Genomic DNA, 12,789 nt, shown 5'->3' with positions numbered 1-12,789 from the left:
TCAGGCCTTGACTTGTGAAGGTCTGGCTTGACTTGTGAAGGTCAGGCTTGACTTGTGAAGGCCTGGCTTGACTTGTGAAGGCCTGGCTTGACTTGTGAAGGTCAGGCCTTGACTTGTGAAGGTCAGGCCTTGACTTGTGAAGGTCAGGCTTGACTTGTGAAGGCCTGGCTTGACTTGTGAAGGCCTGGCTTGACTTGTGAAGGTCAGGCCTTGACTTGTGAAGGCCCGGCTTGACTTGTGAAGGCCCGGCTTGACTTGTGAAGGCCTGGCTTGACTTGTGAAGGCCTGGCTTGACTTGTGAAGGCCTGGCTTGACTTGTGAAGGCCTGGCTTGACTTGTGAAGGCCTGGCTTGACTTGTGAAGGCTTGGCTTGACTTGTGAGCAATCAGTCGTGAAAGTTTCCCCCACAACCTGCGGCAGGACTTTTATTATCAGAGTTCTGTTATCTTCAGGAAAGTGGAATTATCTTCGTCTCACCTCGACTAAAGCGGCCGAATCTGACTGTTGCATGGAGCCACGTTCCTTCCGTCTTTGTGGACGAGTTCGGTATTGTTTAAGGAACTACTTGGAGATGTTGAGGAGGAACCACTGCCTGACCTGCTCCTCACCTACTCCTGAGACATAGGTGGTGTTAAAACTGTTAATACCAATATTGTATTAGTACTATGTACGAGTGAAAACCTTGTCTACTGTAAGCATTCATTAACACTGTAATCTGAGGTAAATAATCACTTCGGTCATCAGCGGGGTCATCATTTGGGTCATCATTGGAGGTCATCACTGACCATCATCATCTCTGAGTATCTGGTAGAGGAAAGAGCAGGAGGGACTCACCTCTTGAGTATCTGGTAGAAGAAGAGGGAGGAGGAAGAGATTCACCTCTGAGTACCTGGTAGAGGAAGGGGGAGGAGGAAGAGACTCACCTCTGAGTACCTGGTAGAGGAAGGGGGAGGAGGAAGGGGGAGGAGGAAGGGGGAGGAGGAAGGGACTCACCTCTGAGTACCTGGTAGAGGAAGGGGGAGGAGGAAGGGACTCACCTCTGAGTACCTGGTAGAGGAAGAGGGAGGAGAAAGAGACTCACCTCTGAGTATCTGGTAGAGGAAGAGGGAGGGGGAAGAGACTCACCTCTGAGTATCTGGTAGAGGAAGACCTTGACGTGGTCGGCTGAGAGGTGTTGAGGGGAGACGATGATCTTGTGAAGGTCGCTCTGCATCAACTCTGTGATCACGTATCTGTGGTCGCCACCAGTCAAGGATCACCACCCCATATATCACGGGCACAGCAAGCAATACTAGACACCACTGCTGCACCACATCTTACTTTACTTTATAAAGGAGCGATAGGTAACGCTAGAACAAAAAACTAGTGCAAGGTAATGAAAGGGTTTGCAATGTGAGGCATCAAAACATGTAATATACTGAAAGACAAAATCGTTGGCAATATACTGAAAGATTTATGTTTTAAAGGTAATGAAAGAGTCCAGGTACTGAAGACTGCTGGGACCCAGCCAGTGTCCTGGGTCTCCTAGCAGCCCGGGGTACAGGTACTGAAGACTGCTGGGACCCAGCCAGTGTCCTGGGTCTCCTAGCAGCCCGGGGTACAGGTACTGAAGACTGCTGGGACCCAGCCAGTGTCCTGGGTCTCCTAGCAGCCCGGGGTACAGGTACTGAAGACTGCTGGGACCCAGCCAGTGTCCTGGGTCTCCTAGCAGCCCGGGGTACAGGTACTGAAGACTGCTGGGACCCAGCCAGTGTCCTGGGTCTCCTAGCAGCCCGGGGTACAGGTACTGAAGACTGCTGGGACCCAGCCAGTGTCCTGGGTCTCCTAGCAGCCCGGGGTACAGGTACTGAAGACTGCTGGGACCCAGCCAGTGTCCTGGGTCTCCTAGCAGCCCGGGGTACAGGTACTGAAGACTGCTGGGACCCAGCCAGTGTCCTGGGTCTCCTAGCAGCCCGGGGTACAGGTACTGAAGACTGCTGGGACCCAGCCAGTGTCCTGGGTCTCCTAGCAGCCCGGGGTACAGGTACTGAAGACTGCTGGGACCCAGCCAGTGTCCTGGGTCTCCTAGCAGCCTGGGGTACAGGTACTGAAGACTGCTGGGACCCAAGCCAGTGTCCTGGGTCTCCTAGCAGCCTGGGGTACAGGTACTGAAGACTGCTGGGACCCCAGCCAGTGTCCTGGGTCTCCTAGCAGCCCGGGGTACAGGTACTGAAGACTGCTGGGACCCCAGCCAGTGTGCTGGGTCTCCTAGCAGCCCGGGGTACAGGTACTGAAGACTGCTGGGACCCCAGCCAGAGTGCTGGGTCTCCTAGCAGCCCGGGGTACAGGTACTGAAGACTGCTGGGACCCCAGCCACTGTGCTGGGTCTCCTAGCAGCCCGGGGTACAGGTACTGAAGACTGCTGGGACCCCAGCCAGTGTGCTGGGTCTCCTAGCAGCCCGGGGTAGAGGTACTGAAGACTGCTGGGACCCCAGCCAGTGTCCTGGGTCTCCTAGCAGCCCGGGGTACAGGTACTGAAGACTGCTGGGACCCCAGCCAGTGTGCTGGGTCTCCTAGCAGCCTGGGGTACAGGTACTGAAGACTGCTGGGACCCCAGCCAGTGTCCTGGGTCTCCTAGCAGCTTGGGGTTCAGGTACTGAAGACTGCTGGGACCCCAGCCAGTGTGCTGGGTCTCCTAGCAGCCTGGGGTACAGGTACTGAAGACTGCTGGGACCCCAGCCAGTGTCCTGGGTCTCCTAGCAGCCCGGGGTACAGATACTGAAGACTGCTGGGACCCCAGCCAGTGTCCTGGGTCTCCTAGCAGCCCGGGGTACAGGTACTGAAGACTGCTGGGACCCCAGCCACTGTGCTGGGTCTCCTAGCAGCCCGGGGTACAGGTACTGAAGACTGCTGGGACCCCAGCCAGTGTGCTGGGTCTCCTAGCAGCCCGGGGTAGAGGTACTGAAGACTGCTGGGACCCCAGCCAGTGTCCTGGGTCTCCTAGCAGCCCGGGGTACAGGTACTGAAGACTGCTGGGACCCCAGCCAGTGTGCTGGGTCTCCTAGCAGCCTGGGGTACAGGTACTGAAGACTGCTGGGACCCCAGCCAGTGTCCTGGGTCTCCTAGCAGCTTGGGGTTCAGGTACTGAAGACTGCTGGGACCCCAGCCAGTGTGCTGGGTCTCCTAGCAGCCTGGGGTACAGGTACTGAAGACTGCTGGGACCCCAGCCAGTGTCCTGGGTCTCCTAGCAGCCCGGGGTACAGATACTGAAGACTGCTGGGACCCCAGCCAGTGTCCTGGGTCTCCTAGCAGCCCGGGGTACAGGTACTGAAGACTGCTGGGACCCCAGCCAGTGTCCTGGGTCTCCTAGCAGCCCGGGGTACAGGTACTGAAGACTGCTGGGACCCCAGCCAGTGTCCTGGGTCTCCTAGCAGCCCGGGGTACAGGTACTGAAGACTGCTGGGACCCCAGCCAGTGTGCTGGGTCTCCTAGCAGCCCGGGGTACAGGTACTGAAGACTGCTGGGACCCCAGCCAGTGTCCTGGGTCTCCTAGCAGCCCGGGGTACAGGTACTGAAGACTGCTGAGACCCCAGCCAGTGTGCTGGGTCTCTTAGCAGCCCGGGGTACAGGTACTGAAGACTGCTGAGACCCCAGCCAGTGTGCTGGGTCTCCTAGCAGCCCGGGGTACAGGTACTGAAGACTGCTGGGACCCCAGCCAGTGTGCTGGGTCTCCTAGCAGCCCGGGGTACAGGTACTGAAGACTGCTGGGACCCAGCCAGTGTGCTGGGTCTCCTAGCAGCCTGGGGTACAGGTACTGAAGACTGCTGGGACCCAGCCAGTGTGCTGGGTCTCCTAGCAGCCCGGGGTACAGGTACTGAAGACTGCTGGGACCCAGCCAGTGTGCTGGGTCTCCTAGCAGCCCGAGGTACAGGTACTGAAGACTGCTGGGACCCAGCCAGTGTGCTGGGTCTCCTAGCAGCCCGGGGTACAGGTACTGAAGGCTGCTGGGACCCAGCCAGTGTGCTGGGTCTCCTAGCAGCCTGGGGTACAGGTACTGAAGACTGCTGGGACCCAGCCAATGTGCTGGGTCTCCTAGCAGCCCGGGGTACAGGTACTGAAGACTGCTGGGACCCAGCCAGTGTCCTGGGTCTCCTAGCAGCCCGGGGTACAGGTACTGAAGACTGCTGGGACCCCAGCCAGTGTGCTGGGTCTCCTAGCAGCCCGGGGTACAGGTACTGAAGACTGCTGGGACCCCAGCCAGTGTGCTGGGTCTCCTAGCAGCCCGGGGTACAGGTACTGAAGACTGCTGGGACCCAGCCAGTGTGCTGGGTCTCCTAGCAGCCCGGGGTACAGGTACTGAAGACTGCTGGGACCCAGCCAGTGTGCTGGGTCTCTTAGCAGCCCGGGGTACAGGTACTGAAGACTGCTGAGACCCCAGCCAGTGTCCTGGGTCTCCTAGCAGCCTGGGGTACAGGTACTGAAGACTGCTGGGACCCAGCCAGTGTGCTGGGTCTCCTAGCAGCCTGGGGTACAGGTACTAAGACCCAGCCAGTGTGCTGGGGTCTCCTAGCACCCTGGGATAACGAGGCTCATATGATAAAAGGATACATCTCCTGGAAGAAGTCGAGGTGTGGAGGCTGGAGAATGTCGAGGGCTGACAGCACCTGTAAGCAACACACACAAACCATTATACCAACATTACCTCATTAAGAATGATTCATATATTACACATCATCAACATCAATTAGAAATATTCCTGTTGGTAGTTCGAATGTTAATAACTCTGTAACAACATATAATACTGCTACATTTACATCTACCTCTACTGCTACATTTAGTTGTTCTACTTCTACCACTACTGCTACTAGGCCGGGGGCGCCGCGGGAGGCGGAGTGCTCTACCAGTAACACACCAGGGGTATGGTTCACCTGGGACACACCAGGGGTATGGTTCACCTGGGACACACCAGGGGTATGGTTCACCTGGGACACACCAGGGTGCTCTACCATTCCCCCTACACTATATATACAGGTAGTCTCCAATCTTCTGTATATTACCTGGAGAGGGTGTCGGGAGTCCTTCTACTTCCCGAGCCCTCCTATGCAAAATCAAGATCAAAAACTACATCTAGTATCGGGCCTTGTCAAAGAGAGTTGGAACCTTCACTGATGACAACTAAGAAACGAGCGAGTTACTGAGAAATCGGTACGACTCTGTTTTCAGCGAGTCATTAAACACACTAAAGATTGATTGATTTAGGTTAAATAAAATTTTCATTGATGTGATGTCAACATAAAATTTTATATCAGACGTCGCCCTATCCCCACTGGATTTTGAAGAAGCCATAGACAGTATGCCTATGCGCTCTGCGCCAGGTCCTGATTCCTGGAACTTCCTATTCATTAAGAACTGTAAAATAAAAAAAACACTATCGCAGGCCCTTCACATTCTTTGGAGACAGAGCCTAGATAATGGCGATATCCCTGACATCCTAAAACAGCAGAGATAGCACCACTGACGTATGAGTCACAGCCTGGTTGATCAGGTATCCTTTGGAAGTGCTTATCAAGTTCTCTCTTGAACACTGTGAGGGGTCTGCCAGTTATGCCCCTTATGTGTAGTGGAAGCGTGTTGAACAGTCTCGGGCCTCTGATGTTGACAGAGTTCTTTCTCAGAGTACCTGTTGCACCTCTGCTCTTCAACGGGGGTATTCTGCACATCCTGCCATGCCTCCTGGTCTCATGTGATGTTATTTCTGTGTGCAGGTTTGGGACCAGCCCCTCTAATATTTTCCACGTGTAAATTACTTTATTGTGTTCTTGACAGGTAAGGTCTTCCCACATGAGTACACCCAAATCCTTTACATTGCCTTTTTGTTCTATGTTATAATTTGACTGTGTTTTGTACGTGGTTTCCGTTTATATAATTTCATTTTTTCAGTAGCGCATGAGCTGGAACTTATCTTCGCTAAGCACCATATTATTTTCTGTAGTCCATTGAAAGATCTGATTTACATCTGATTGGAGGTTTGCCGTGTCCTCTATGTTATCTACTCTCATAAATATCCTAGTGTCATCTGCATCCGGGACCGCGGGACGCTAAACCCCGGAAGCACCTGAAGGTAACCTCAAGGTATGGGGTGATCACAAAATGAGGTCAATGGGAATAACTGGTAAAGTAGGACGCTGGATACTCAATTTTCTGTCGAACAGAACACAAAGAGTAACAGTCAATCAAATAAAATCGAGTTCAAGCGCAGTTAAAAGCTCTGTACCTCAAGGTACAGTCCTTGCACCGCTACTGTTCCTTATTCTCATATCAGATATAGACAAAAATACAAGTCACAGCTTCGTGTCGTCCTTTGCAGATGACACAAAAATCAGCATGAAAATTACCTCTGCTGAAGACGTTGAAAAATTACAAGCAGATATCAACAAAGTTTTCGACTGGGCAGCAGAAAATAACATGATGTTTAACAGTGATAAATTTCAGGTACTCAGGTACGGCAAAAATGAGGATCTGAAACATAATACAGGGTACAAAACACAATCGAATCTGCCCATAGTAGGAAAACAGCATGTCAAGGATTTGGGAATAATGATGTTCGACGATCTAACGTTTAGGGAGCATAACCAAGCAAATATTGCGTCAGCCAGAAAAACGATAGGATGGATTACGAGAACTTTCAAATCCAGGGATCCCATCACAATGGTTGTACTCTTCAAGTCACTTGTGTTGTCCCGTCTTGAGTACTGCTCAGTACTCACTTCCCCCTTCAGAGCAGGAGAGATTGCTGAAATAGAAGGAATACAGAGAACATATACGGCACGCATAGACGAGATAAAGCACCTAAATTATTGGGATCGTCTCAAAGCTCTCCAAATGTACTCACTAGAAAGGAGACGAGAGAGATACCAAATAATATACACATGGAAAATACTGGAGGGCCAGGTCCCAAATCTACACAGTAAAATAACTACGTACTGGAGTGAACGATATGGAAGAAAATGCAGAATAGAACCAGTGAAGAGCAAAGGTACCATAGGCACAATCAGAGAACACTGTATAAACATTAGAGGTTCGCGGTTGTTCAACGTCCTCCCAGCGACTATAAGAAATATTGCCGAAACAACCGTGGACATCTTCAAGAGAAAACTGGACTGTTTTCTAAGAGAAGTTCCGAAACAGCCGGGCTGTGGTTGGTATGTGGGCCTGCGGGCTGCTCCAAGCAACAGCCTGGTGGACCAAACTCTCACAAGTCAAGCCTGGCCTCGGGCCGGGCTTGGGGAGTAGAAGAACTCCCGGAACCCCATCAAGCAGGTATCTCTGGCATTTCGGCTTTTATAGGGATCTAGATGAAGTAAAGTGCAAAGTGTGTGGACAAAGACAGGGACACACACTCGAACACTATATCTTGGATTGTAGTAAAATTGAGCCATTTAGAGATAAATCTAAGCTCACGCTGTATGATATGGCAACCTATCTTATTAATAAGGATAAAATACCTGAAATCCTTGCAATGTATCCGTATTTCGATTCCTGTAGATAAACGACATATGAGATTAAGAAACAAGTAGTGTATTGTGAAGACTAATAATAATCAGAAGCTCCCCTATGACTCTGTAATATCTCCATTGGTCAAACTATGATGTATTAGCGATAAGACCTTCCATTAATGTATAATGACCTACTGTAAATATATAGCTCTTGAAATAGCACTTTCTCTGTAACTAGCTGACATTGTAACTATAAGGTGTGAAGGATAAATGAAATTGTTTATGTAATAATCTAAGATGAGGTCTGATAAAGACTTTTTGTGCCCTCTGTAATACTTTTTGCGCTACCGCTCACAGGATGAGTATGGGGTGCACAATAAACTAGCCGCCTCCGGCGGCAACAAACAAAATCCTCTTCCTATTTTTTCCGGTAATTCCCATTGAACACATTTTGTGTGCAATAACACCGCAGTCACATTTGTTGAGAAGAGGGCGCTCCTGCCTCTCACAACTGCTGGACCACTATCACATCACCTTACATGCATCCAATGGAAGATAAGCAAACGCTGACGTAATATACACAGATTTCGCAAAAGCCTTCGACAAATGTGACAATGGTCACATTAGCGACCATGAGCATAGTGGATATGTGGGCCTGCGGGCCGCTCCAAGTAACAGCCTGGTGGACCAAGTTATCACAAGCCGAGCCTGGCCTCAGGCCGGGCTCGGGGAGTAGAAGAACTCCCGAAACACCCTCCATGTAAGTTCCAGGTAACTTAGGAAAAGGATGATGGAAAGTCACTATTAACCAAAAAAAAGGGTTCATTCGTAAACTTACTAATTCACAAGAAAGTTCCATTGTGTTAACGAAGATGTTAGTTATCAAGGGGTATAGATAAGGGCTCGCGCAGCAGGGTTGTGGCCAGGGCGCTAGTGTGGTCACACTGTGGCCAGGGCGCTAGTGTGGTCACACTGTGTCCAGGGCGCTAGTGTGGTCACACTGTGGCCCTCGTGCTGGGCCACACAGGCTCGTCACCTCCCAACACTTGTCAACTGTGCACCACACTCCCAGTAACAAGGGACACTCATCCCAGCTACAACTGTACACTGGTCTAATAATCAACAACATATAACACAGACAATCAGTGACACCAATTATACACACACCAATAAATCTCATTGAAATCAGACGAGTCACGAGGACACTAATAATACACACTGCACGTCGCTAAGAGACCTGCTTCATGGACATATAACAAGGAAATAATCAAAAGTCAGAGACAGTATAAAATAAATGTCGTAATATCAATGTTGTAACACATAGGAGGCGCATCCAACGTACAGCCCCGCTCCTGTGCCAGGTAAGTCCACTACGGGCACACCATACGCCTTCTGGTCTCATATCACATGAGACCAGAAGGCATGGCAGGATGTGCAGAATACCCCCGTTGAAGAGCAGAGGTGCAACAGGTACTCTGAGAGAGAACTATCAACATCAGAGGCCCGAGACTGTTCAACACGCTTCCACTACACATAAGGGGCATAACTGGCAGACCCCTCACAGTGTTCAAGAGAGAACTGGATAAGCACCTCCAAAGGGTAGCTGATCAACCAGGCTGTGATTCATACGTCAGGCTGTGAACAGTCGAGTCCAACAGCCTGGTTGACCAGTCCAGGAACCAGGAGACCTGGTCAGAGACCGGACCGCGGGGACGCTAAGCCCCGAAAACACATTCCAGGTACCCCTCCAGGTATCGGCCGCCCGTGCTACTTGCAACTCCGAGGTGAGTCTAAAACAAGACCAACAACAATAACAACACCTGCGAGCCCACTGCTTTAACTGTTGTACAGGTCAAAAATACCTCGACGTTTCTAACAGACTAAGGAGGAAATCCAGAAGAAAATACTCTTAACTATCAAAAGTGGCCACAGAGCCAAAGTAGCGGAAGGAACACTCACTGCAATATGGTACAAACAAACCACTGGGTACTCCTCTTTCAAGCCTGGCAAACATCTATGGTGAGACATTGAAGTAGTCATACACAAACTTAGACTTGGCTACAAGTGCTGCTGGGAGGTAATAAACCCAATACTTAAAAAGAGTATTATAGTTGTGGAACAGATGCAGAAAGACCACTATTACATTACTTACTGGAATGTGAAGAAACTGAAGCCCTGCACATCAAACTCAACCTTCAACCAACAAGAGCAACTGCTTTTAATGCAAAATCTACAGCGACTACAATGGTTAAAAAAAAACAGTTAAAGAATGGGACACACTAGTGAACATTGTGCATCTATATCCGCCACCAAGAAAACGTTATTAACCAAAATATTAAGTTAGAGAGAAAAAAGGAAACTCTACCTTCATTTAAAACTTTTATCCAAATATCACAGTAACAGGGTTATCGTGAATAACCGAACTCAATTACAGGCTCACTTTAGCCAGTGCTACGTGGACATTTTGTTCCCAGTAGCTAAACCTAAAACAACACCTTCCACTACCACCACCACCACCTACTAGTCTTACGGGATATTCATGCCCGTGCCATCTCTTGGGGTGGCTTAATCTTCATCACTCAATCAATCACCTACGAGTCAAAGACTCCAATAAACTGTTCAATTACACACGTCTCCTGACACAACAGTTAAATATTTTATTTTTGTGTGGCCCACCCTTTGTGTACCCTCCTAGTGGCCCGCCCCTTGTGTACCCTCCTAGTGGCCCGTCCCTTGTGTACCCTCCTAGTGGCCCGCCCCTTGTGTACCCTCCTAGTGGCCCGCCCCTTGTGTACCCTCCTAGTGACCCACCCCTTTGTGTACCCTCCTAGTGGCCCGCCCCTTGTGTACCCTCCTAGTGGCCCGTCCCTTGTGTACCCTCCTAGTGGCCCGTCCCTTGTGTACCCTCCTAGTGGCCCGCCCCTTGTGTACCCTCCTAGTGGCCCGCCCCTTGTGTACCCTCCTAGTGACCCGCCCCTTGTGTACCCTCCTAGTGACCCGTCCCTTGTGTACCCTCCTAGTGGCCCGCCCCTTGTGTACCCTCCTAGTGGCCCGCCCCTTGTGTACCCTCCTAGTGGCCCGCCCCTTGTGTACCCTCCTAGTGGCCCGTCCCTTGTGTACCCTCCTAGTGGCCCGCCCCTTGTGTACCCTCCTAGTGGCCCGTCCCTTGTGTACCCTCCTAGTGACCCACCCCTTGTGTACCCTCCTAGTGGCCCACCCCTTGTGTACCCTCCTAGTGGCCCGTCCCTTGTGTACCCTCCTAGTGGCCCGCCCCTTGTGTACCCTCCTAGTGACCCACCCCTTGTGTACCCTCCTAGTGACCCACCCCTTGTGTACCCTCCTAGTGGCCTCTTGACTTCGAATTTACGGAAGTTCTTCCTTAGAAGGCAATTCCAAGGAATAGCACACATGGGGAGCACCTGTGTGCGGCCGGCGGCGGGGCGCGGGCCCGCACGGTACCGGGCCCGGCACTTCCTCTAACACCATATTTAGTTTCCTCTTCAACGTCTTAACTATCACTCCGGAAATCTCTCTCATATTTGCTGGAAGAAGACATAATTTCCCATCACCGGTCACGACAGCCACTCCGCCCGCGGGGGTATTGTCCTCCAGTACCTCTCTATCTCCTCTACGTCCTCCCTTTACTGCCTCCATTACCAACCTGGATTAATCAAGCATTTGCGTCTCTACTCGCGAAACCTGTATATCTTTCCTCGGTCATGACGGTGCTTTAGTCATTCTCAACCGTAGCTTATTGTTAGCATACCTGGAGCATACGTGAAGCATACCTGGACATACCTGGAGAGGGTTCTGGGAGTTCTACTCCCGGAGCCCGGCCTGAGGCCAGGCTCGACTTGTGATAACTTGGTCCAACAGGCTGTTGCTGTTGTGTTGCTGTAGTGTTGCCAAGCAACACTACAGCCTGTTTGGTCCGGCACTTCTTGCAAGAACCTATCCAAGTGCCTCTTGAATACATCCACCTTTGTTCCAGCAATATTTCTAATGCTTGCTGGGATGGTGTTGAACAGCTGTGAACCTCTGATGTTCAGTGTTCTCTGTGTCCATGGCACCTCTACTCTTCACTGGTTCTATTTTAGATTTCCTTCCATACCTTTCGCTCCAGTATGTTGTTATTCTACTGTGCAAATTTGGGACCTGGCCTTCAAGTATCTTCCATGTATATATTATTTGATACCTTTCTCGTCTCCTTTACAGAGTACATTTAGAGAGCTTCGAGACGGTCCCAATAATTTAGATGTTTTATAGTTTTTAAGCTTGCCGTATATGTTCTCTGTATTCCCTCTAATTCAGAGATCTCTCCAATTCAGAAAGAGGAAGTGAGTACCGAGCAATACTCAAGACGGGACAGCACCAGTGATTTTAATAGTAATAGTATAACTGTGGGGCCTCTGGATATGAATGTTCACGTAATCCATCGTGTCATTTTCCTGGCAGCCGCCTCTATATTTGCTGGGTTATGTTTACTAAATGTTAGGACGTCACACGTCATTATTCCCAGATCTTTTACATGTTACTTTCCTTCTCTGACCTATACCCAAGTCCCCAGCTAGGGCAGGTGTGCCCACAGACTGCCCAGGTGCCCAGCTGGGGCAGGTGTGCCCACAGACTGCAGGGCTGGGGAGTGAACTAGCAGCAGTAGTGTGAGCGCCTCAGTTACTGCTCGACAAGTACCCTAAGGCGCTAAACCATGTACTCTAGTAACAGTTCATATTAACACACGTAATAACTCTTTACTCTCTTATGAACGCTTAGAGCTTGCATTTTATCACAATAAAACGTGATAGATATTTTGATGCAGCAAAACCTCAATAATATGTGTAAATTCCTCAGCCCAAAAGAATCTTTCTAACATGTCCTCGAGGCACCAATAATAACTATGAACGTCTTGCTTTCTTCTTGTGACGGCGGCTGAGAAACAATGGTTGTCCGGACCAAGGCCTGGTCAGAGACAGGGCCGCGGGGACCCTGACCCCCGGTATCAACGCTAGGGGTCGCTATTGAGCCCTTGCAAGGGCAAAGAAAGGTACCTTGGGGCCTTTTAAGTCTTTCTTATACACAACGGCAATTTCAAACCATTCTTGTGTGTAATTAATCCAAGGTTTAAGTGTACCTTACCGTCACCTTGAGTGTAACTAATTATCATTTTATATTTATGACACTAATTGAATACAAGTTTCAAAGTGGTAGCTCCAAGGAGCTCCCTTGCTTTGAGGTTACCTGAGGTGGTTCAGGGATGAACGTCCCCGCGGCCCAGTCTCTGAGCAGGCCTCCTGGTTGGTGGTTTGGTCAAGCA

The 12,789-nt window shown here is 50.4% G+C and overlaps 1 protein-coding gene across 4 annotated transcripts in view; it reads right to left on the bottom strand.

The window, feature by feature from the left end:
• Positions 1-12,789, bottom strand: part of nmo (serine/threonine-protein kinase nemo) — a 255,601-nt gene that overhangs the window by 47,969 nt on the left and 194,843 nt on the right. For all 4 annotated transcript variants that reach the window (XM_069326588.1, XM_069326584.1, XM_069326585.1 and 1 more), the window contains exons 3-4: positions 4,588-4,643; positions 1,126-1,232 (exon numbers count right to left, since the gene is read on the bottom strand). In XM_069326588.1, coding sequence (XP_069182689.1) covers positions 1,126-1,232; positions 4,588-4,643 — 163 coding nt within the window. The remainder of the gene's footprint in view (positions 1-1,125; positions 1,233-4,587; positions 4,644-12,789) is intronic.

This window comes from Procambarus clarkii, chromosome 18 (assembly GCF_040958095.1).
Source record: "Procambarus clarkii isolate CNS0578487 chromosome 18, FALCON_Pclarkii_2.0, whole genome shotgun sequence".
NCBI lineage: Eukaryota > Metazoa > Arthropoda > Malacostraca > Decapoda > Cambaridae > Procambarus > Procambarus clarkii.
The sequence above is the reverse complement of the archived record's forward strand: the minus strand, read 5'-3'. Positions and strand labels throughout refer to the sequence as shown.